This window comes from Notamacropus eugenii, chromosome 1 (genome assembly GCF_028372415.1).
Source record: "Notamacropus eugenii isolate mMacEug1 chromosome 1, mMacEug1.pri_v2, whole genome shotgun sequence".
NCBI classification, from domain to species: Eukaryota; Metazoa; Chordata; class Mammalia; order Diprotodontia; family Macropodidae; genus Notamacropus; species Notamacropus eugenii.
The window spans coordinates 521,441,227-521,464,218 of NC_092872.1; the positions used below are offsets into that span (position 1 = coordinate 521,441,227).

The 22,992-nt window shown below is 44.5% G+C and overlaps 2 protein-coding genes across 4 annotated transcripts in view; one reads left to right on the top strand and one right to left on the bottom strand.

Moving 5' to 3' along the window:
* The window catches only part of STK4 (serine/threonine kinase 4), a 116,135-nt gene extending 109,994 nt beyond the window's left edge, over positions 1–6,141 (top strand). The window contains exon 11 of the mRNA XM_072633698.1: positions 4,240–6,141. Coding sequence (XP_072489799.1) covers positions 4,240–4,398 — 159 coding nt within the window. The 3' untranslated portion in view covers positions 4,399–6,141. The remainder of the gene's footprint in view (positions 1–4,239) is intronic.
* Positions 6,142–9,244: 3,103 nt separating this feature from the next.
* KCNS1 (potassium voltage-gated channel modifier subfamily S member 1) lies at positions 9,245–22,363 on the bottom strand. 3 transcript variants are annotated; one of them, XM_072633700.1, is made up of 4 exons: positions 22,113–22,363; positions 21,708–21,948; positions 20,417–21,414; positions 9,245–15,011 (listed from the first exon to the last, which is right to left on the bottom strand). In XM_072633700.1, the coding sequence occupies exons 3-4, from the start codon at positions 21,380–21,382 to the stop codon at positions 14,553–14,555; spliced, it is 1,425 nt and encodes a 474-aa protein (XP_072489801.1). In that variant the 5' UTR covers positions 21,383–21,414; positions 21,708–21,948; positions 22,113–22,363; the 3' UTR covers positions 9,245–14,552. The 3 variants fall into 3 exon arrangements, with proteins under 3 accessions (XP_072489801.1, XP_072489802.1, XP_072489800.1); XM_072633701.1 differs by lacking the exon at positions 21,708–21,948; XM_072633699.1 differs by having other exon boundaries at positions 21,708–22,363.
* Between the last annotated feature and the right edge of the window lie 629 nt (positions 22,364–22,992).

The following is a 22,992-nucleotide window of genomic DNA, read 5'->3' on the forward strand; positions in this document are numbered from 1 at the left end:
TACCATTCTGAGACAACAAGCAACAAAAGTCAGCTCTGCCCACCACTCCTGTGGCAGAAGTGGAGGTACTGGAAAGAGACAAGCTTGTACTACCTGGGGTGGCAAGGAGTCAGCATATGTATGGGATACCAGCAAGTCTGAAGAAAAAGAGACTACCATTCAGTTAAAATCAGTTCTTCCCTCCACCACTGGGGCGGCTGAGACAGCTATGAGGTCTAGCCCTTGAGGGAACCATCATCAAAAGGGAAGGAGTTAGAAAGTGGGTAGTAGAGAAATATAAAGAAAAAAGACTTGTGATTTCCAAAGGTTTCAGGAGTAAGGAAACTCAGGTAGAAGCTTTGAACACAGATAAACTAAAAAGGAAGATCCTAACAGAGGGGAATAATTGAAGGCCTCCAGAACATCTAAAGGAATCTAGTCATATCTGACTCAATATTGCAAATGAATCAACACTTGAATGAGTCAAAGGAGTCTGTGGATTCCCAAGAGAGCTTGAAACCACAGCAGTGTGCTCCTGAATGGTTCAAGAGAGGAATCATGAGAACAAAATTTCAGGCTTTTGCATCATAAATGTCTGGTTTGCTATCCAGCAAAGTCTGATCCACCATCTCTAACCTCACAGGTAGACTCCAAAAGTGACTATTTCTCAGTCATAGAAGGGAAAGAGAGGTTTATTGTTCACCACTCATCCCCAGTTTCCAGCCAATCATATTGTCTTCCACGCTTCAGCACTGTAAGCAATTATGTTGTTCTTACCCCTATGATTCTGCCAACCCTCTAATTCTATTATTTCCTAATCTAACTTGTTCTGTTCTTTGTTCTGTGTTTATAAAAGGGAACTACAAGTTCAGTTCCAGGTCTTTTGATTAACTGAGGCAGTCATTAGATCCAATTTATTACCAGATTTGAGCCCTGATTAGAAATTGTTATCTTGCTTGGAGAATACGTGCCTCAGTCTACCTTTGTTGAATTTTACTTGCAACACCTCCTAGAAGTATATACCTAGTAGTGTTGTCTCTGGTTCACAATTTCAAGGTTAATTTCAATTTGTTTTCCAGAATTGTGGAGTCAATTGACAACTCTACTAGCATTGCCTTAGTGTCCATCTTCTGTTCTTCTGACATTTACCATTTTTGTCTTTTGCCCTCTTTGCCAATACAGTGGATATGAGGTGAAATATTAGAATTATTTTGTCATTTCTCTTATTAATAATTTCATTTTTCCATATAGTTATGTATTTATTTCTTTTGAAAACTGCCTTTAAAAAATCCACCTAGGCAGCTAGATGGTCCAGTGGGTAGAACATTGGGCTTATAGTTCAGAAGACCTAAGTTCAGACATAGCCTTAGAAAGTTTCTATCTTTGTGTGATCCTGGGTAAGTCACTCAACTTCAGTCTGCTTCAGTTTCCTCAGCTGCAAAATGACCTCTACCTCCCGGGATTGTAGGGAGGATCAGATGAGATAATAAAGCACTTTGTACAGAGTCTGACACATAGTAGATGCTTAACAAATGCTTATTTCCTTCCTTTTGACTATATTTTCTGGCAGGTGTTTTTTGTTCACATGTTATTTCTTTCAATTTGCTACATATCTTGAAATATCATGGCTTTATACAAGATATTTACTACAAAGACTGGTGTTTTTTTCCCCCCTTACTAATTCTAACTTCATTGATTCAGAATTAGGCATTATTTCCTATGAGATTCTTGACCTTTTGTTCTTAGGAATGGCTTTGTTCACCATTCACCTTACCTATATAGTCCTTTGGTATCTTCTTTCCCCTATATAACACTGTCCTTATTGTTAATTTTCATAGAACCACAAATATCTGAACTGAAAAGTGCCTTTAGATATAGAACCTAGGTTATCAGAGCTGGAAGGAATCTTAGAACTCAGAATGTTATAGTTAGAAGGACCATATAATATAGAATGTGAATTCTGGAAGGATATAGTAAACATACGCTGTTAGACCTTGGAGACCATCTTATCCAGCCCCTTATTTTATAGGACACTCTGACAAGGAGAGGAAGTAGCTTCACACACCTAGCTAATATCAGAGTCAGGAATAGACCCCAGGTCTCCCAATAAATTAACTTATCATTAGTTCACACTTCCTTAGTCACAAAATAGAATAAACACTATGTAAAGATGAGTTACGATGATGATAACTCATTTGTTTCTCAGTCTTGCAAGATCATTCTTATATCTATGATTTTAATTCATTGTTGTCCTTACTTTTAATTCTGCACTTTAACCAAACCAAAGTCCATGGAGGCTGTGAATTAATGTGTGACAGAATTAATCATATTGTCTTCTGTATGCTTGGGGAATAAATTTCCACCATAATTTGAGAATTGAAAAATAACATTGTCTCACTGCTGAAGTTTAGATGGGAACTGGGGACTTTAAGAAACATTTGTTAAGTTGAGTTGGGAAAAAGTGTACCAAGTAGGGTACAGTGTGGTGTGCTAGAAGAGTACCTGATTTGGAGTCAGAAGACTTGGGTTTAAATTCTATCTCTTTTGTGTCTTATGCTGCCAAACTTCTTTGTGCACAGGTTTGGTTATACCAATCCTACATTTAGAAACTTTCAATAGATTCCTTTTGCCTTTGAATTAAAACTCAGATTCTATACCCATGGCATTTAAGACCATTCATAATCTGGCTCCACCATCCCTTCCCAGCCTTATCTCATACTATTTTTCTCAGCCAGTTCTGTGTCTGGCAAAATTGAACTACTTGAAATATATGCTCTGAGCATTCTTGTCTCTGTGCCCTTCCCTTGTTCACATTCTAGGTATCCTTTACCTAGAATTCAAATCCTCTACCCCATCACACATCTGTAGGATAGCCTTCCCATTCTTTAAAGCCCAACTTAGATGCCACCTCCACCAAAAAACCCTCCCTAGAATTCACCTTCTCCCTTTAGACCTCATATAACTCTTGTTACCCCTCTTATTCATTAACCTTATGTTATTTTAGATTAGAGTTGTTTGCATCTGTGCCGCATCCCTCTGCCAGAATGTAAACTCCATGATGGCAGGGATCAAGTTTTAACTGAACTTTGTTATATCCTCTGATGCCTAGAACAGTGTTCTGTGTATGTTGTAAATGATTTTGGTTTTTAATTTAATTAAAAGGTAGAGAAAAAGAAGTAGCCCCACAAGTGTCAGAGGTGGAATCAGGCATAGGTGGTACAGAATAGGCCCAGTAGTTTTCTTTAAATAGACCTAAACCACCACGTAACAGGCCCCTTATCCCTCTTTAAATTAATCATTTACCCTTCAATTTGTTTTATTCTTTGTCTTATCTTTTGTTTTTATGTCATCTTGTTTCTTGGTAATATTCTTCCCCCTTCCTCTCTACAGTGAATCATCCCTTGTAAAAAAAAAACAAAACTTGTTTTTAAGTTAAAAAAGGCACTTCAGCATAACCAAACAACATATCAACTAAGTCTAGTAGTGTAAGCATTATTCTATACCCATAGTGCATCATTTCTCTGAAGGGGGGATGTATGTTCCCTGGTGCCATGCTTCTTGGTCATTATAATTAAGGTGTTCATTTTTTCTTTCTATTTACATTGTTGTAGTCATGTATGTTATTTTCCTACTCAACTTCATTCTGTATCAGTTCATGTAAATGCTCCCATGCTTCTCTGAGTGCTTGATATTCGTCATTTCTTATAGCTGTCATTTTTAATATATGCCATAATTTTTTTTTAGCAAATTCCTAATCATTATGTATCTACTTTGTTTTCAGTTCTTTACTACTCTAACAAGGGCTACTCCAAATATTTTTAAGACTGTAAAACCTTTCTGTTTGTCATTGATGTCCTTGCGACATATGCCTAGCTGTAGGTCTAGTCATCTCTAGGTCTAGCGACTCTTCAGTTTAATTACAGGAGTTCTATTTTTTTCCCCACAACATCCATTCTTATCATAATCAAAAAAGTATATCAATGCCCAGGGGGTTTATAATACCTTTGTTTATCTGGTGGGTGTTGAGTCTAGTCGGGTGTTGAGTCTAGTCGGGTGGTGAAGTGGGAAGTACAGCACATGTATTTGAAGTCAGAAGACTTGGGTGTGAACGCCAGTGCCCATGCTTACTAACCTGTGCAACCATAGACACCTTATTTCTTCCCATCTCTGAAACAAGAGTTTCAAATGAGATGATCTTTTTAGCTCCCTTGCAGATGTAGATTCTATGATTTGATGTGGTTCTGTGTTCTTCTCCCATAGCTCAAGGGTTGGAGTGTGGAAGACCTTCAGAAGAGACTGTCTGCACTTGACCCCATGATGGAGCAGGAGATAGAAGAGATTCGGCAGAAGTACCAGTCCAAACGACAACCTATTCTGGATGCTATCGAGGCTAAGAAACGGCGGCAGCAGAACTTCTGAGCAGATCCCAGCCTGGTGGCAGGACTTCTCAAGGATGCTCTGTTCCTAGCTTCCCACAAACCCTGCAGGTTGCTCCATGTTGAGAGCAAAATAGAGGGGCACATGGTTCTGCCCTTTCATGTTCCCATAAGCACCTTTGTGAACTTCAGGAATGCAAATGAGCACAACAGTCGTTTTTGACAGTTGAGGCTCCATTTTGATGTCCTGTGTATTTAAAATAACAAGGGATCTTATTTCACAGGGTCCATGGTAACATTTTTAAACTCACGGTTTTTAACTCAAGGAATAGGGAAATCCCTAGGCCAGCAAGAGTTGGGAATGTTTTATGTTTTGTTTTTTTCCCAAATAGCTTTCAGTAGTTCTCACTGGTAAGTTTTTTAAATATGTAAATTATAAATATGTCCACACAGCCTGTGGCATTGAACTACTGTACTCTTGGTACAGGTACAGCTTGAAACAGTTTAACTGTACCCTCTTATGACTATGGTACTGTAGAGTGGGTTAGCAGGGGTCACTGGGAGGCCACTGGGAAGAAGAACAGGTCTCTGGGGGAGCCAGCCTGTTCTTTGATGGGGCCTTATAAAATTAAGTTTTAGCCTAATCATGTTAGGATGATTTGAGCCTGGCGCTTGCTTAGCACTTATCACTGTCTGTTAGTAAATAGTAAATCTTTGTTTACTATTTGAACTCCAGGGAGAAAGAAACCTGCCTCATGGCACCTTCATTGCAGATCATTTTAAAGCTTGTTACCCACCAGCTCCTCCTTTGTCTGATTCTCATCCTCAGACACCCTGTAGACACTGGTGGCTAAATAGAAAAGCCCTGGTCTGGGTTGGGTTGAGACATAAGAAAACTCACATGTCTTTCTTGGCTCTGTGACCTCAGGCAAGTTATTCCCCTCTCTGAGCCTAAACATCCCCACTTGTAAAACAAGACGGTATGATTGCTACAGACATCTTCAGCTCTGACATTCTTTGCTCTTAAGGCCCCTCTACATCCCATGACCCCCTCACTGTTGCCTCAGCATCCATTCATAATTGGTAATCAGACTTCTCCTTCTTTCTGTCTCCTCTCCCTCTCACATATTCTCCTTCTGCCATCACCACCCTCATCCCCCAAAACAGGAAATTCATTGTCCTTATGTAGGAGAAAAAGCACTGGACTGGGGGCTCCTCCCAGCTCTGATAACTTGATGTGTGACTTTAGGCAAGTCACTTCTCTGAGCCTCAGTTTCCTCATCTGTAAAATGAGGTGGTTGGAGCAGAGTTTAAGGTTCCTTCCAGTTGTGACATTCTATGTTTCTGAATCCACATGTTTAATTCATTAGCTACAAAAACATTGACCACAGCCTCTGTTTCAAGTGGCACATTGTCAGATTGCTTTCTTTTGTCTTTGGGTTCTATGTTCAGTTATGTGTTTAGGGGGAAGAATACTCCTGCCTGTTTCCTTCCCTACAACCAAGCAGGAAGGAAAAGCTCACGCCATGGGTGTGATATGCAAACCCAAGAAGTAGCTTTAACTTTTTCTACCAGAGGACTTCAACACCTATCTTAGTTCTGTCTTGAAATGTTCTGTGTCATGCCTGGATGTACATAGTAGGCCCAGGTCCCTTATCTGTATATGTGTGAAGCAGTTGGGGGGGATCTTTGAAATCTAAGATGATTCTTTGATATTTGGATTGTTCTTCTTTACCCAGCACTGACTGGCCTTATTTGTTCTAAATAAATTGTTCTGAAAACTGCAGTCATTGTTCCCTTTAGTTTCCTCATGTAGCAGTGATGGAAGGTTTTGGCTTAGTGAATGGGCACTTCTGGAGTAGTACTGAATTCCACTTTTGAGCTATTAAGTGTTTGCATTTACCTTTATTTCGCTATGTCACATGGCATAGAATTTAGTGAGAACTGGATAGAATCTCCACTGATGTCAGTCTGCAAAGCTTTAAGTGATTGCTCTGTGTCAGGCTGAGCACTAGGGATACCAAGAATTGAAAAAACACTGTTCCTGAACTCAAGGAGCTCACAGTCTAATGCAGACATGCAAATGACTGCATATATGAAATACAGACAATATAAGTGGAAGGCCATCTCAAGAGTCAGAGTAACAGGCCTCCTGCAGAAGGCGGGATTTGAGCTGCTTCACTGCGACACAGGGGTGGTTCCTCAGTTCTCCATGGCTGTGCCAGTGGAGTGCAGATTCCGAAAGCTCCTCCCTCCCAAGCTCAAAGGATTCATGTGTATGCCCACTGATAAAGTACTAGTTTTTTTGTCCAAAGACCTGCTAAACTTATCAGGTTGTCTGAAGAATGCAGTTTTCAGCCAAAGCAACACTCAGAAACTGTCATCTAAGTCATAAAGGGATTATCTTTGGACAGTTGGACTCAATGGTGTGTTGGAGGGAGTATCCACAATGAAATTTCCATTCCTTGCAACACAGGGCAACACACTGAAAACCCACCAGACAAGCAAGAGATTCTCTGATTGGAGAAGCCAAAGACACAGCACTTGGACCAGCCTAAAATCAGTGAGAAAGTGGGTGTTCTGAGGCAGAGGAGCCACAAGGGAACTAGATGCAGCGGTATGGTACTTCTGGGAACAAAGAGAATCATAGGTTTAAACCTTTAGAGACGAAGGAACCAATAGTCTAGGACTAGGTGGTGGTTTTGTTTTGTTTATGCGCAGATGCCCTCTCAGGGACCAAAAGTCAAGTAGCTCTGGGCCTAGGGTCAGGGATCAGAGGAAAGTCAGAAATTAGTGAAAGAGGAGAGCTCCAGGGTAAAGAATAAGGCTCCCCTACATGAGAAATATCAGGCATGAGGCCCACAACATTCATGAGTGCTGCATAAACCAGATTAAAATGTAACAGGGGAATATTTAATGAAATAAATAAAAATGTAATAAAGCATAGATAATGTTAATATGTGATCTAAGTCAATGTGCTGCCCTTGGGATCCTTATGACTGGTTTAGTGCCCCTCCCCCATCCAACCCTATTCCTTTTTAGAGTTTGACACCAATGCCCGACAGCATGGAAAAATGGATAGAACTGTGGACCAGAAATCAGGAAGACCCAGGTTCCAATTCCATCTCAGACATTTCCTAGCTGTGTTGACTCTGTGTTGATCAGTGTTAACAGATCACTTAACTGCCCTATGCCTCATTTTCTACATCTGTAAAATGAGGGAGTTGAACTCAACAGCCTCTAAGGCCTTTTCTGGCTCTAAATCTATGATCTTTTTCTAGGCCAAGTTCAAGGAGCTAATGCCCTGGGAAATAGAAAGATCAGCTAAGCCACAAGGTGGAAGCAATTTAATTTCAACCATTGGACCAGCTCTGCCAGGAAAGTGAGTTTGTCAAAGTATGTTGGTATCTTTCACAACTATTATATCCGTTCTCTGGTTCTAGATTCCCTTGATTCCTTGGTTCTAAGTAAGGCAGGGCATGGTGAAATGAGCATTGGATTTGGCCTTAAGAGAACCTGGACTCAGATCCCATTTTTGCCCCTTCCTGGCTATAAGATGATAATGGAAGCAGGGGGAGTACAGCTGGACCTTGTGGGCAAGTCACAACCTCCCTGGGTCACCATTTTCTTACCTGTAAAATGAAGCAGTTGGATTTGATGGTTTCCAAGATTCCTTTGATTAATCTAACTCCTATGATCCTACTCCCTCTCATGTCCTCTCCTCCAGTTCTAAATCCTTTGGTCCTATAGAATCCTCCCTAAGCAAATAGGTGTCATTGTTCCTTGGCTTATTAATAAACCTGCTGCCGGAAATATATGGAAAAAGGGAATTCTCTGCATTAGAATGATTGCTGCTGGGCTCCAGGAAGTATATGGGAAGGCAAAGGTACGGGGGAAGGAAGGGAAAGGAAGGAAAGGGAATAAGCATTTATTAAGCACTTACTTCAAAGAACAAAAGATCTGGAACGCCAAAGAAACCAGGGGGGAAAAAAGATGTAAAGGAAGCAGATTCAATAGTGTCAGACCTTAAATCGTATTATAAGGTGACAGCATTGTTGAAGTGTAAAATGGATAATTTTGATTGTTTTAAATTAAAATTTTCTTGTCTAAATAAAACCTATGCAGCCAAGAATAGAAGGAATGCAGAAAATTGGGGAAAAACTTTCATAGGCAGTCTCTAATAGAAAGTGACTGGGTTGGAATATTGCAGTGGTGTAAGAAATGATGAGCGGTTGATTTGGAAAACATGGAAAGACTTGGACTTATGAAGAAGGATGCTACCCACCTTTAGAAAAACAGGTGACAAGTAGACATAAGCATGGTACAGTCTTAGATACATGTATATGAATGTATATGTGTATATGTATGTATACACATGTACATGTATATGTACATACATATATGTGTATATATACACAAAAATCTGATTCATTATAGCCTTCCACTAGAGGGGCAGAGAATAAAGTAAAAAGTGCACAGCAGAGAACAAACAAAAACCTACAAGGAAGCAAAGAATAGCTGGACAGCTTTGAAAACTATGTAGTTAGATTTTCTTGAAATGGAAATTTATTGCTTTATACTGAATCTTATGTTCTGCTGTGCACATGGCAGTGTTTTATTCCTTCTCATTTTGTACTTGTTTAAAATAAATTTTAAAAAATGAAAAAAAAATGGTGGAAGAAGGGAGAAGTACCTGTGTGCCAAGCACTGTGCTGAGTGCTTTACAAATATCTCATATTTGATATAGCACTGCTAAGGACCTCTGCCAGCACCTCAGAATGGAACCTGTTCTCAGGGCAGGCTGAGGTGATGGTCAAAGGGCACCCCCCCACCCCATCCCACCCTAAGATGTGGAGAAGAACCTAGTCAGAAAGCAGCTGCACTCATGGTGAATTTCAATTTAACGTTTATTGGGCACTTACTCAGTATAGATCAGGTTCTGTTTGATGATGGTCACTAGATTTATGGAGCTCACATTCTAGTAGGGTGTTGGGAAGGGCAGGTAAGACATGACTATATACATACATATATATCACATACTAAATGCTTGAAAAAGAAGCAAAGCTGAGGTCAGAAATGAGGTCAAAGAAGGCTTTATAGAGGAGATATTTGAGTGGGGCTTTAAAGATGACTAGGCAAAGAGAAAAAGGGTAGCATTCCAAGCCTAGGGATCAACAGGAGCAAAAGTGAAGATTTGAGCCCAGCCCACCACATTCCCTCCCTCTCCCTATGAGCTGGGCTATGAGACCGAGCCATAGAGACAAAAGACTCCCTGGGCTCGGGTTCTTCATTTGTATAATGCTTTTAATTGATTCAAGTTTTCACAGAAAGAGTTTGCTTCTATTGCCAGGATTGAAGGCTCCTCCGTCAGCCCAGACTAGAATTTTCCATCTTTTGGTTTTGTTATTAAGAATGAGAATGCCTGGTCCCTGAGGAAGCTACTCCTCTGAACACTTCATGAGTCTGCCCTGTAGACCCTCAGGCCTCTACCTGACCAGGGACCCAGGCTTGGCCCTGGCAGTTGGGCACAAGGCCCAAAGGACACTCATCTTAGGCAGCCATTCTGATCTGGAGCCCCTGCATGCATGCATCCATCCATCCATTAGTTATCTATTAATAATAAAAATGCTGTGTAGAACAATTGCATTCACATAAACAATTCCATTTGATGCTCACAACTGAGGAGAAGGTGCATTTCAAACAGTTTGAACAGTTAGTCTGAAGACCTGATTTTCATTCTGGACTCCAACACCAGCCATGTGAACATGGACAAGTCATTTCTTTTTGGTAAGCCTCATTTTCCTTCTCTGTAAAATGGGAATAATACATACCCTACCCAGTCCTGTTATGAGGAAAGCATTTTGTAAATTACTCTAGGAGTGTAAACCCTAAGGGAGATTTGAGAAGACACCTCCCATTTCTTTGCAAAGGTAGGGTAGGAAACTAGACTGCATCTACTGGCACACTTTTTCAATGACTTGATTAGTTTTGCTGAACTGTTGTTTTTTTTTTTTAAAGTATTGATCATGAGGGATAATGATCTGGGAGGGGGCAGGGACAGATTGGAAAAGGTATGTGATACAAAAGAAACTAATAAAAACTTATTTAATAAGTGAGTAGATGCACTCATGTTTTCCCTACTTCACAAATGGGGAAACTGAGTAGTTAATCAATGTTACCTAACAAGTTAGCCACAGGAGTCAGGACTCAAAGATCTCCAATCTCCCCACCTCCTACCTTTATCTTCTTAGGTGAATCTAGTTAGCAGAGTGGATTGAGCACTGGGTCTGGAGTCAGGAAGCCCTGAGTTCAAATCCCACCTCAGACACTTATTAGCTGCATGGCCCTGGGCAAGTCACTTAATCTCAGTTTGACTCAGTTTCCTCTTCTGTAAAATGGATTAGTAGTAATAGCATCTACCTCCCAGGATGATTGTGTGGATCAAATGAAATAATAGTTGTAAAGTGCTTAGCACAGTGCTAAGTAGTAAGTAAACACTATATAAGTATAGTAAGCACTATATTAATATTAGCTATTATTATTGTTGTCACTTCAGGTTTGAGTCTCCTGTAGTACCTAGAATATAGTTAAGTATTATAGATTAACTTAATCCAAAATCAAGCATTCAGGCTACAGCAGTCTTTTCCAATGATGACTCATTTCTTTCACACTTTCAGTTGGGGGATAAGTAATCCTCCATTATTACACTGTGAGCTCCTCAAGAGTAAGGACTCTTTTACCTTTCTTTGTATCCCCAGCACTTAGCACATGCCTGGCATATAATAGGTTTATTGACAACTCCATTAAAGCCTTTCTTGGGCCTCCCTTGTGATCCCTTAATAAAGGAATCATACTTTAATATGGGAGTTCTTAACCTGGGACCCATGAACTAACTCATTTTAAAAAATATTTTGATAACTGTATTTCAGTATCACTGGTTTCCTTTGTAATCCTGTGTACTTTATTTTATGTATTTAAAAATATTTTGAGAGGGGGTCAGTAGGCTCCACCAGACTGTCACAGGAATCCATGACAAAGGCGGTTAAGAAGCCCTGTTGATAGGTATTCCAACTCTTGTCTCTGTACCCCTCTCCCCACCCCAGAACATACCCCCTATGACTGTGGCTGAAAGGACTTGAACTGGTCTTCTTAATGGAGAAAACCACTCCAAAGACTGGATAAAGTAAATGAGTTGTCAAGTAATGGAGGAACTGATAACTTAAGAAAGATAAACAAAAAGGGCCCAGCCAGTTTTCCCATCCTGTAGCTCTACAGAAGATAGATTGCATGGTTTTAAGGATAAGGAAATTCCATTTTATAAAATATAAGTAATTCAGTCACTGACCTCTTCCCAGGTCAGAAAACATGGAAAACTGTGCCTAGTTCTGGGTGCCATATTTTAGATAAGACATTAAGAATCTGATGGAGAGCTACCAAGATTGTGAAAGGACTGGACACCAGTGCCTACAGGAGTGCTTAAGGGAACTGAAAATGTTTAGCTTGAGAACACAAGATTGGGACATGATCTGTGTCTTCAAGCGTCTGGAGGGTTGTCATGAGAAGATATCAGTTTAGCCTCAGAGGAAAGAACAAGGACCAGTGAAGAGAATTTACAAGGAGGGAAATATCAATCAGTGGAAGGAATAACTTTCTAACAGTCTTGTAATGATAGCTCCCTGTCCTCTGAGATAATCATGCAGAAACAGAAGCCCATCTGCCAAAGATCCTGGAGAGGGAATCCATGGACCCGTGGGCAGTCTAACCACTGTAGATCATCCGAGATGGGCCTGCGGTCTGTGTCAGTCATGCTATCTTGTGCTAAGGGTAGTGGGGAGCGACACGCTGGGCGGAGGTCTGGGTGGGTGGGAATAAAGAGAAATGAGACCAAGCATATGGTAGCAGGCATTGAATAAGAAAACAGAGGAACAGAGATGAGGGGGAAAGCAAAGACCAAAGACAAGCTTGACTATGGCAAAGTGTAAGTGGGAGGAGAGGGCTAGAGGCCTACAGCTTTGCGGTAGGTGTGTCAGGGCCAGATAATGGTGCTTGCAATTAAAATCATCTGAAATATGTACCAGCACTTAATAATTACAAAATACTTCTCAAATTATCACTCTCAAAAGTTCTGTGGGATAGACTGGGCCATTATGATTAACCCCATTTTATAGGAGGTAACTAAAGCTCAGAGAGGGTATTGACTTGCCCTCACACAACTAGTATCAGACTTGGGCCCAGCTATTCCATCTCCCAGTCCTAGGCTCCTTCCTCTAGCACTTCCTCTTTCCAGCTTGGGGATTAAGTACAAAGAAGCTGTTTCATTCAGTCTTAAGGGATAGTTACAGATGGTGCCTGGCCCTTGCAGCTGCCTGTTGGAGGGCAGAAGCAAAAGCAGGAGGAAAGCCCAGCTAAAGAACCCCAGGCTCAGACCGGGGGGCAGGCAATGACTGGACCCCACTTATCTACTAAGCAATAACACTGAGCTGAAAGTGGCGAAGGTCAGAGCATCCCTAACATTATCTGAGGATAGGATCATGGGAACAGAGCTGAAAGTAACCCCAGAACACACCAGAGGATGAGAGGCCTTTAGACACCATCTAGTCTTCCTTTTACAGATATGGAACTGAAGCATGGAAAAGCAAAGTGAATTGCCAAAGTCACACAGGAAATACATAGTAAAGTCAGGATTCAAACCCTTTCATTTCAAATCCAATGCCCTTTCCACTCCTCCATCAAGCTTCTTATTTCGATGCCGCAGCTGCTACAATCTGAAGCCAGAGTGATCCAAACTCTGAAACTGGGCAGGGTCTGATTGGTCAGGCACCTCCAGTGCTGTCCCAAAAGAGAGGGCAGGAGCTCACTAGGAGTGACCAACCCTTGTCCAGGAGCTCTAGGGCAGCTCTGAGTGTGAGAGTGGGCAGGGAAGGATACATACAATTGTGAAGCTTGGCCAAGAGTTTGATGACGATGGTAGGAGACACAGGACCTAGCTTGAGAAGGGCTGACTCAGCTCAGCCTAAGTATGGGGGCGAGGGGCAGTGTTTCAGGTCATTACGACATCCAGGAGTGAGGACAAGGGAGTCCTATACAGAACCACACCGAGGACGAAAATGAAAAGTCCAGAATTCTGCCCCTGTGGGATCCATGGGCATGTGGTTCACCAGGCAACACAGACTTAAAGATTGGTAGAATTTCAGAGCTGGGAGGACCTCAGAAGCCAGACCTGAGAAGGAATCCCTACTCCCACTTAACCATGTAGCTCTTCCACTTATTCTGGAAGCCCTCCAAAGAGGGAGGTGCCATTAGCGGCCCATTCCACCTCTAATGGTTAGTAAGTTCTGCCTTCAAGCAAACTGAAGTTTGCCTCTTGCAGTTGGCTAGTTCTGCTCTCTAGGACCAAATGGAACAAGGTAGTTCCTTTTCCAAGCCTTCTTCAAGCACCACAGTCAGGAATCCTCTCCCTCCCCACGTCTTTTCAGTATCACCAGTTCCTTCAATATATAATTAACAGAAGGTCATTCACCATCCTAGCTGCCATCTTCTAGATACTCTTGGGATCAAAGCAAAGCTGCACTGCCTCATGATGCATTCCCATGAAACCTGATGCTTTCAGGCTCAGAAATGAAGACCACCTTCCTATACTCTACCCAGCTCTATTGAGTTTTCTACTCTGAGTTCAGTCCATAAAATGTCTCCTCTATACTTGCCTGTCCTTTCTGGATAGTATAGTGGGAGCTACTCTGAAAGGCAGTTTGAGGGCTCTGTGGACTTCTAGAAGAAAAGTAGGGGTTCATCCAACCTTGGTCCCATTCATGCAGGATCTCAGCCCTTCTATGATTCTAGACTTGACACTTTGCCCACAGATGTCCCTTAGGTGACGAAGGCTATGACCCCTTCCCACTCTAGGCCTCTAAGATCACTTGAAAAGGGATATTTCCATGCTGTCAGCCAGGTGAGTGAGCAGCTGGGGGTTAGGAAAAGACACATCCATGTGTTTTTATAGGCTTTTAACAGACTTGAGAAGGCAGCTGGGAAAAAGCAGAAAGAACAATGAAACTAATAAGACCTGGGATTCAAGTCCTGGCTCTGCTGTTTGCCAGGGCAAATCATTTAATCCCTCTGGGCCTATTTCCTCATCTGCAAATGAAGACTAGATGGTCTCTAAGGTCCCTTCCAATTCTAAATCCTATGATCTACAATCTATGGCATTGGGGCCACATCTGACACTCGGGACCTGGGCTCTGGGAAGTTCCCCTCCCGTGATGTCTCATTTGAAGCCTGAGATGCCCCATCTTCAGCGCTGGAGGCGTCCACAGAAAGGCTGGGCTCTCTCTGGTCACTGTTCCGCACAGCTGCCTCCAGGGCTTTCTGGCGTCGGTAGAAGTGGGAGAATTTATTGAAGATAATGGTGATAGGGAGGGCCACCACCAGGATGCCACCTAGGATGCAGCCCGAGGCAGCCAGCTTGCCTGCCACAGTCACTGGCACCACATCCCCGTAGCCCACAGTTGTCATGCTCACCGTGCCCCACCACCAGCAGGCTGGGATCGTGTCAAAGCCCACATCTTCTTCCTTCTCAGCTGTATAGGCCACACCAGAGAATACAGACACTCCCACAGCCAGGTACAGCAGCAGGATGCCCACCTCCCGGTAGCTATGCTGGAAGAGAAAGCAAAGGTATTGAACCCTCTCTCTCCCATGACCTGCTCTTCTCCAGAGCCCCCAGCTTCACCAGTAACATGCTAAGCAACCTTGAACCCATTCCTTTCCCTCTCTGGGCCTCAATTATACAACCTGTAAAATAAAAAGAATTTTATCTGAATAATTTCTAAATTCTCTTCTAGCTCCTTCAACATTCTCTGTCCTAATGTCCTCCTAGCTCTAACATTCTAATGATTTGAACCTCATGTCTTCAGGTTCTTCCTTGGTCCCCACCTCCCTTCACAAAGAGAAAATAAGGACAGAAGTTTTTCTGGGGTTCAGTTAGGCCCCCTGATGTCGAGATTAGGCCTTGGAGGAAGTAATAGATACGTGTGACTAAAGGCTGATACCTGGATCAATACTATTCTCTTGACTTTGGAGCCAGCAGTGTCTGCCTGGCCCTCTGCCTTGCAGGAAGCTGATAGTACAGAGGGAGGGCCCAGGGCCTGAAAACACTTCTCTGAAAAGGTGCAAAGCACAGGACCTCTGACTAGCAGGTGTTCACAGTTTTCACAATTGCCAGTAGATTTTTCCTGCTTCCAGGGCTCCCACCCTCCTGCTAGAGGGACCAGGCTCAGCACTGTACCTGGATAGCTATGTGACTTTGAGCAAATCACCTAATTTGACTGCACTAGAGTGACCTTGGGGGTTCCTTTTTCCCCCAATTGAGTCTACCAACCTATGTATGTGCAAGTTATGGTTGCTAAGGAAACATTAAAAAAACACTGCTACTCTTGCCCTCAAGGAGTTTATAGTCTAATAGAGGGAATAAAATTGTACACAAATAGGTATGATTAGGGCAAAAGGAGGCAGGATTTAGATAGAGTGTCGAGTGAGTAAGCAGAGATCACTTTCAGATATGGGGAAAGAGCAGTGACTTCAAGGAGGGTCATAGGTTTATAGATTTAGAGCTAAATGGAGACTTAGAAGGTATCTAGTTTTAATTTTATTTTTCATTTCATTTTGGTTTTCTTCTGAGCTTAGCAAACACCAATTAAAGCAAACATTTCCATATACATTATAGAACAAGAAAGAGCTGTACAGGAAACTGGATTTCTATTATAGAAAGCTTTTTCTTTTTAAGTATGCAATAAATTCATCATGAAACTTCCATAGGTGTGCCATTTGTCAGTGACTCCTCTGGCCCTCCTTCTGTGTTCTGCTCTTAAAGGGTGGGAAGAAACCTTGTCCTTATCTCCTTTTTTCCCTCTCGCCTTTCTCCCCATAGGGTCCCCTCCAGGTCCAACCTTCTCTATGAAAAGGGGGTAGACACATAATAATGCCAGGCCCTAGGCTTAAAGGTGCAGCAAGAGGTCACATGGAATATCCACTGGGTACACAGAAGACTGTGAAACCCCAAAGGGAATCAGGGTTAGAAACATCACCTGCTGAGAAATACAGGGGACCTAGAAATTTCTCAAGGTGTCCTCAGGAAGGCACAACAAAAAAAACAAAAACAGGCAGCTAGGTGGCACAGTGGACAAAGTACCAGACCTGACGGGAAAACTCATCTTCCTGAGTTCAAATCTGGCCTCAGACACTTACTAGTGGGTGACCTGGGCAAGTAACTTAACCCTATTTGCCTCAGTTCTCCATCTGTAAAATAAGCTGGAAAAGAATATGGCAAATTTACTCCATTATCGTTGCCAAGAAAACCCCAAATGGAGTCACAAAAAGTCAGACATCACTGAAACAACTGAACAAAACTGTAAAGAACACTGTGATCTAATGATACTTCCCAGAGTGCCTCACAATCATTCCGTTATCAGTAGTGTATTATCACCATCATTATGCACAGTAGCAGCTGATTAGCCCTGAAACTTAATATGTCATCTCCCTCCTCCATGCATCCTCTTCACCTCTACCTCTCAACATCCTTATTTTCCTTTCAGGGTCAACTTTAAGGGACTACCTCCAATGAGAATCCTTCTGGAATGTTCCAAGAATCATTTCTTCTCAGGGTTCCATCCTTGCCTACATTACTTTGTACCTAATTTGTCGATGTACCATATCAGATCCTTAATATACACTGTAAGTTTCTTGAGGGTGGGGACTTTCACTTTTCTTTTTGATGTCCTCAGAGCTTAGCTCTCACCTGAATCCTTAATAAATGTTTGTTGAATAGAGTATCAGAGATGAAAAGGACCCTCAATCATAGATCCCCATCTTTTCTAGGGGGAAAGATACTGAGTCATCATAGGATAGTAGAAATTGGGTATATTTGGAATCAAAAGCCTTGCTTGAGCTCTCAGAGCCAGCCAGGTGGTGCAGTAGATAGAGCACTGGGTCCTGGAGGAGGAAGGGAGACCCAAGTTCAAATATAGCCTCAATTTTTTAGCTGTGTGACCCTGGACAAGTTGCTTAAATATTGTCCACCTCAGTTTCCTCACCTGTAAAGTGTGGGTAATAATAGCCCCCTACCTCCCAGAGTTGTTCTATCAGGTGAAATAACATCTGGAGCACTTAGCACAGTGCCTGGCACATAGTAGTGCCTAGTAAATAATTATTTCCTTCCTTCTTTCCATTTCTACCACTTATTCTATGTGTAAACTAGCCTTTCCCCTCTTTTACCCTCAGCTACCTCATCTGTAGAATGAAATTAGACTAGACAATCTTTAGGGTTCCTTCTGGCTCTAAATCTATGCTCCTCTGAAGTTCATTGATAGGTATAAGGTCATACCAGCAAGGTAAGCTGCATTCTAGCAACTCTTCAGTTACTTAGTGGAAGCTGTTCCAAACTCACACTAAGGGGTGCCAGTACCTTCACACAGTCCTGTTTGTTGTCTCCTCCATTAAATTGTGAGCTTCTCAAGGGTACGGACTATCTTTTCCCTTTTGTGTGTGTGTGTGTGTGTGTGTGTGTGTGTGTGTGTGTGTGTGTGTGTGTGTGTGTGTGTGTGTATCCAGTGATCAGCACAGTGCTCTGCGCTAGATGCCTAAAAAAATGCTTGTTGACTGACAGTCTCTGTCCACCTTTCCCTTGTACTATCTTTCCCAAACCTCCAACTCCAGCCTCAGATTTCTGTTCCTTTCTCCTCCCTCTCCCCCTCACTAAAGCCCAGTTGTGTATTAAAGGAGAAGAAGAAAAGTGTGTGTGTGGTGGGGGGGAGGGGTAATCTGCTATTTCATCAGGGTATACTGATAAATATTCTCTATTTAGAGTCAGAAAAGCTAAGTTCACAACCTGGCTCTAACAATTAATTAGCTACGTACTTACGGACAAGTTTCTTTAGCTTTATGGCCTCACTTTCCTCCTCTGTAAAAGTGGATCATATTCTTGTACTACTATCTTTACAGGGCTCTTATAAGGGAAATACTTTGTCAGCCTCAAAACCTAGAAAAATGTGAGCTCTCGTTGCAGTTCCGTGTAATGGGGAGATTGATGGGTTGGTCATTACAGGATAATGGACAAAGGTCGAGACACTACTAATTACTAGTTTCGTGAGGCTGAGCAAGCCATTGTCCATTTCTGGACTTGTTTCATCCTCCTCACCCTCAGGGAGGGTGGGATAGGTGGTAATTCCATCAGGCTCTTGGCAACCAGATCTTCAGGTATACTGACCCAAAAGCCCTAACCAACTTCACTTCTTGCTGGTGTTAAACAAAATAGTCCAATCTCTATCATCACAGTACTTTTGGTGGTAGGAGCCTGTTTCTTCTCATGGCTTAGCAAACCTTTACCTCTTCCCCTCCTAATTCCTGTCAATCAAAATCGTCTTTTGCTGGAATGAAAACTCCATTTCCATATTACTGCTGTTTTTTCATACCCAACCATCTTAGCCATCTTCATCCTGAGTTTTCCCATTTTTCTCCACCTTCCATTTTACCCTCTGGATCTCCTGTTCTGTTGTTAAATTTCTTTAATCTTCAGTCTCTTTCTCTCTCCTGCTATCCACCTCTAAATCATTTAAATTTACCAGTGCTGATAAGCAACTCCTCTGCTACTTAGTCTTAGCAAATTGCACAGAACACTGAGAGATAAGGTGACTTGCTTGATGCTGCACAGTTAGGATGTGACAGACATGGGACTTGAACCCAAGGTCTTGGCTTCAAGGCCACTAGACTTAAATGGGATAGGCTTTTCTCAGACTAAGAGGTAGCTTTCCCTCTCCTACTCCTCTTTCTGAATACTTTCCTGGTTTTTTGTTCTGACTGCTCCTTCTCATTAGGATCATTATGCATGGGGGTCCCCTAAGCCTTTGTTCTTGGTCCTTTTTTCTTTTCTCTTTCCATCTTCTCTGTGATCTCAACCAATCCCATGGATTTTATTCTCATTATTAAGCCAATGACCCTCAAATCCATATATCCGACCCTGTTTCCACTGTTCTCTCTAGCCTAACATCACTAGCTTCCTGCTGGGCATCTCCACTTGAATGTACCACAGGCATCTCAAGTTCACCACATCCATGAGGAAATACTCTTTCCTGTCTATTGTGGCACCACCATCCTTTCAAGTTCATTCAAGGCTCAGATTGCTGTTTCTAATAGATCTTTCTTGGTACCCCTAAACTGTCAGTGCTCTTTCCTTCCTAATATTTTCATTTCTTCAGTTACCCTTATATATACTCTCCAGTGTAGGGCAGCTAGGCGATGAAACTGCTAGGACTGGAGGCCAGAAGACCTGAAGTCAAATCTAGCTGTGTGACCCTGGGCAAATCATTTAACTTTGTCTCAGTTTCCTCATCTATAAAAAAGCTGGAGAAGAAAATGGCAAACCCCTCCAGTACCTACCAAGAAAACCCCAAAAGGGGTAAGAGTCAGGATAAAAACGACTAAACAACAATATACTCCAGCATAAAGTAAGCTCCTTTAAGGCAGGGACTGTTTGCATTTGTCTCCTGATCTAGTGGCTACAGAACCAGCCTAGAAGCCCTAGGTTCAAGTCCTACCTTCGTTACACACTAGCTGTGTAGTCCCTAGCTAAGTCAACAGAATGTCTTAGTGCTCCAAGCAAGTCCCTAAGACTTTAAATTACAGAGGTTACTGACCTGCACTGGTGGAGGGAGTTTCCTCATCTGGGAGTTTCCTATCTCAGTGAAATCGCAGGTCCAGTACCTTGGTTTTAGCACAATGCCTTGCATGTAGTAGAAGCAAATTCTGCTATTTGTTGAATTAAATTCCTAAGGTTCCTTCCAGTGCTAAATACTTTAAGGCCCATCTGTGTTATTATCCCACACCTGATACAACTCATTCATTTCTGGGACTTCAGAAGTGAGGTGCCAGAGGCTCAGAGGTCAAATCCTTTACCTCTGATCACACAGCCAGCGCCAGGGCCGAAGGGCTGAAGCCCGGTCGTCCTGACTCCAAGTCCACGACTACTCAGCAACGAGGCTGCCTCTACTGAATTATAGCACGGATATTACCTTGAGCGTGGCCCCCAGCGAGCGAAGCCCGGTGGAGTGGCGGGCCAGCTTGAGCACGCGGAAGATGCGCATGAGCCTGAAGACCTGGACCACCTTGCCCATGCTGCCCAGCTTCGAGGACCGGCCCAGCATGACGCTCACAAGCAGCGTGAGGTAGAAGGGCAGGACCGACACGATGTCGATGAGGTTGAGCGGGTGCCGGAAGAAGCGGGGCAGGCTCGGGGCCAGCAGCAGGCGGGAGGCCACCTCGAAGCTAAACCAGGCGATGCAGAAGTACTCGAGGCGCAACAAGAGCGGGTGGGCCACGGCCACGTCCTCGTCGTGCTCCTGGTACTCCGGCAGGCTGTGGATGCACATGGCCGCGATGGAGACGAGCACGACGCCGATGGAGACGCAGCTGAAGAGCTTGCTCGGCAGCGAGTAGCCGGGGTTCTCCATGGTCAGCCAGAGGCGCTTCCGCAGCTGGCCGCAGCGCACGGCGCGGTAGCGCTGCAGGTCCTGGTTGAAGTCGGAGATCTCGTCGGGGGACGTGTCCACGCTGCTCACGTCGCTCTCCTCGTCCCAGCTACGGCGGTGGCGCTCGAGGCGCCGCTCGTGGTAGCGGCCGCTGCAGCAGGCGGCCAGGAAGCAGTCGCCCAGGCCCCAGTACTCAGCCTCCTGGCCGAAGGCGAAGACGCACAGCTCCTCCAGCACGTGCAGCCGGCCCGTGCGGTAGAAGTGCAGCAGGCACAGGAAGAAGCCCGGGTGCCGGTCAAAGTAGAACTCCCGCTTGCTGGGGTCGTAGTCGTCGCACAGCTGGCGGGCCTGCTCCTCCGACGCAGCGGCCTGCAGGCGGCCCAGCCGCGTGTCGGGGAACTGCGCCAGCGCCCGCGGGCTCAGGCGGCGCCGCACGCCGCCCACGTTCACGTTGAGTGCCTCCCCGGGCAGCCCGGGCCTCCAGAGGCCGCCGGGAGACTCGCTGACCATGGTGGCCCCTGCGAACGTGCTGCCGCGTGCGCCTGGAGACAGAGGGAAGAGAAAGACAAGCCCTGAGTTTGGGGAAGGAGGCCTCCCACGGCGCGGCCGCGCTCCCCACACTCCGCACCCGAGGGTCTTCTCTCCACCCCCGCCTCTCATGCAGAGGCTCCCATGGCCAAGGTGGCCCCCCTTTCCTACGTCCTCGCGTGGGATCATAGCAGCTAGTGCTGAACAGGATCTCCAAGGCTGGCTTGTTCTACTCTTTCAAAGTTTTACAGAAGGGAAAACAGAATTGCGGAGACGTTTGCCTAAGATTAAATAACTAGTGTCACACCCGTGATCGAACCGATATCCGTTGGTCCCAAATCTAGCGCTCTTCCCTCAGTTGGAAGCTGCGGGTTGGAGGAAAGCAGGGCGCCCGCGGTGAAGGAGGTCTGCAGGTCAGGGCGTCCAGCACTCTTCCTTCACCCTAGAAATCCCCAGGACTTTCCCCACAAGTCGAGGCTACTTGAAGAGCTCCAGCGATTCCAACTTCTCTCTGCAGCTCTGGCCACCTCCCCTTCCAGGCACGCCACCTGTGCGGGCGGGGATTTTTTATAGCCGCACAGGCAGTGTGTGGCCCCAAGACCTTGACCAGTATCTCCCCTGCACCCTTGAACCCCATGGGATGAGGCGACTTAGCCTGGGGCAGGCCGCCTCCCTGAGTGCTGCCCCAGTTGCTGGAGCCGGCACCCCTTACCGCTGTCCGAACCGGAGCACGCGCCTCACTGCCTCGCCCTTGACATTGGGAACTTCCCCAGAGCAGCGTGCAGTGCCCTCTCCTTTGGCTGCTTCCAAGACGCTTAAAGCGGACCCTGACCGCCTTGCTTACTGTGTGCTCTCCGCGAGGGGAGGGCACCTCGACTTCGCAAAGGGGAGATGGGATGCCCGGCGCCTCCTTGTGCGCTCTGGCTGGGGCTGCTTCAGCCTTTTGCCTGGGTTCAGCTGAGCTCGAGCCCCGCCTCCCCAAGCAGGGAAGCCAAGCTCGCCTTCTTAATGGACTCTTCGGCCGCTGCGTAAACCTCCCCCTCCCTCCCCCAGCAACAACCCCCCCACCCCGACCGGGCAGCAAGGAGGGAAAGGGGGAGTGGGAGGGGAAGGGCAGCCCGCGCCGGGGCCGCATCGATCGCTGCTGGTTAAGAAGCTGCGGGGGAAGGAAGAGATGACAGGAGGAAGGCAGGCGGCTTCTATTTCTGATTTGGCCGGGACTGAGAGCAGTCCTGGCTTCACGAGGATGCTCACTTTGACCAACACCTCCTGCCTAATGTCTGGGACTGGGAAACCCGACGATCAGGGACCCCCTTAGGTCCAGTGGTGCAAAATTCAGGGCAATCTACCCATAATGAATATCCTTGGCCAGGGGCTAGAAAATCTGGCCAAGGCACCCTCCTGCCGTGGGTGAGGCATCAGGCAGGCCCAGAACACACTCTGTACCCTCCATAGGAGAATAATAGTTCACTTCTATAGCTTGTCACAATTTACAAAGCATTTTCCTTGTAACAACCCTAGGAGGTAAGTAGTGCAAGTATTTTTATCCCCATTTTACAGATAACAGGAAACAGGCTTACAGAGGGGAAATG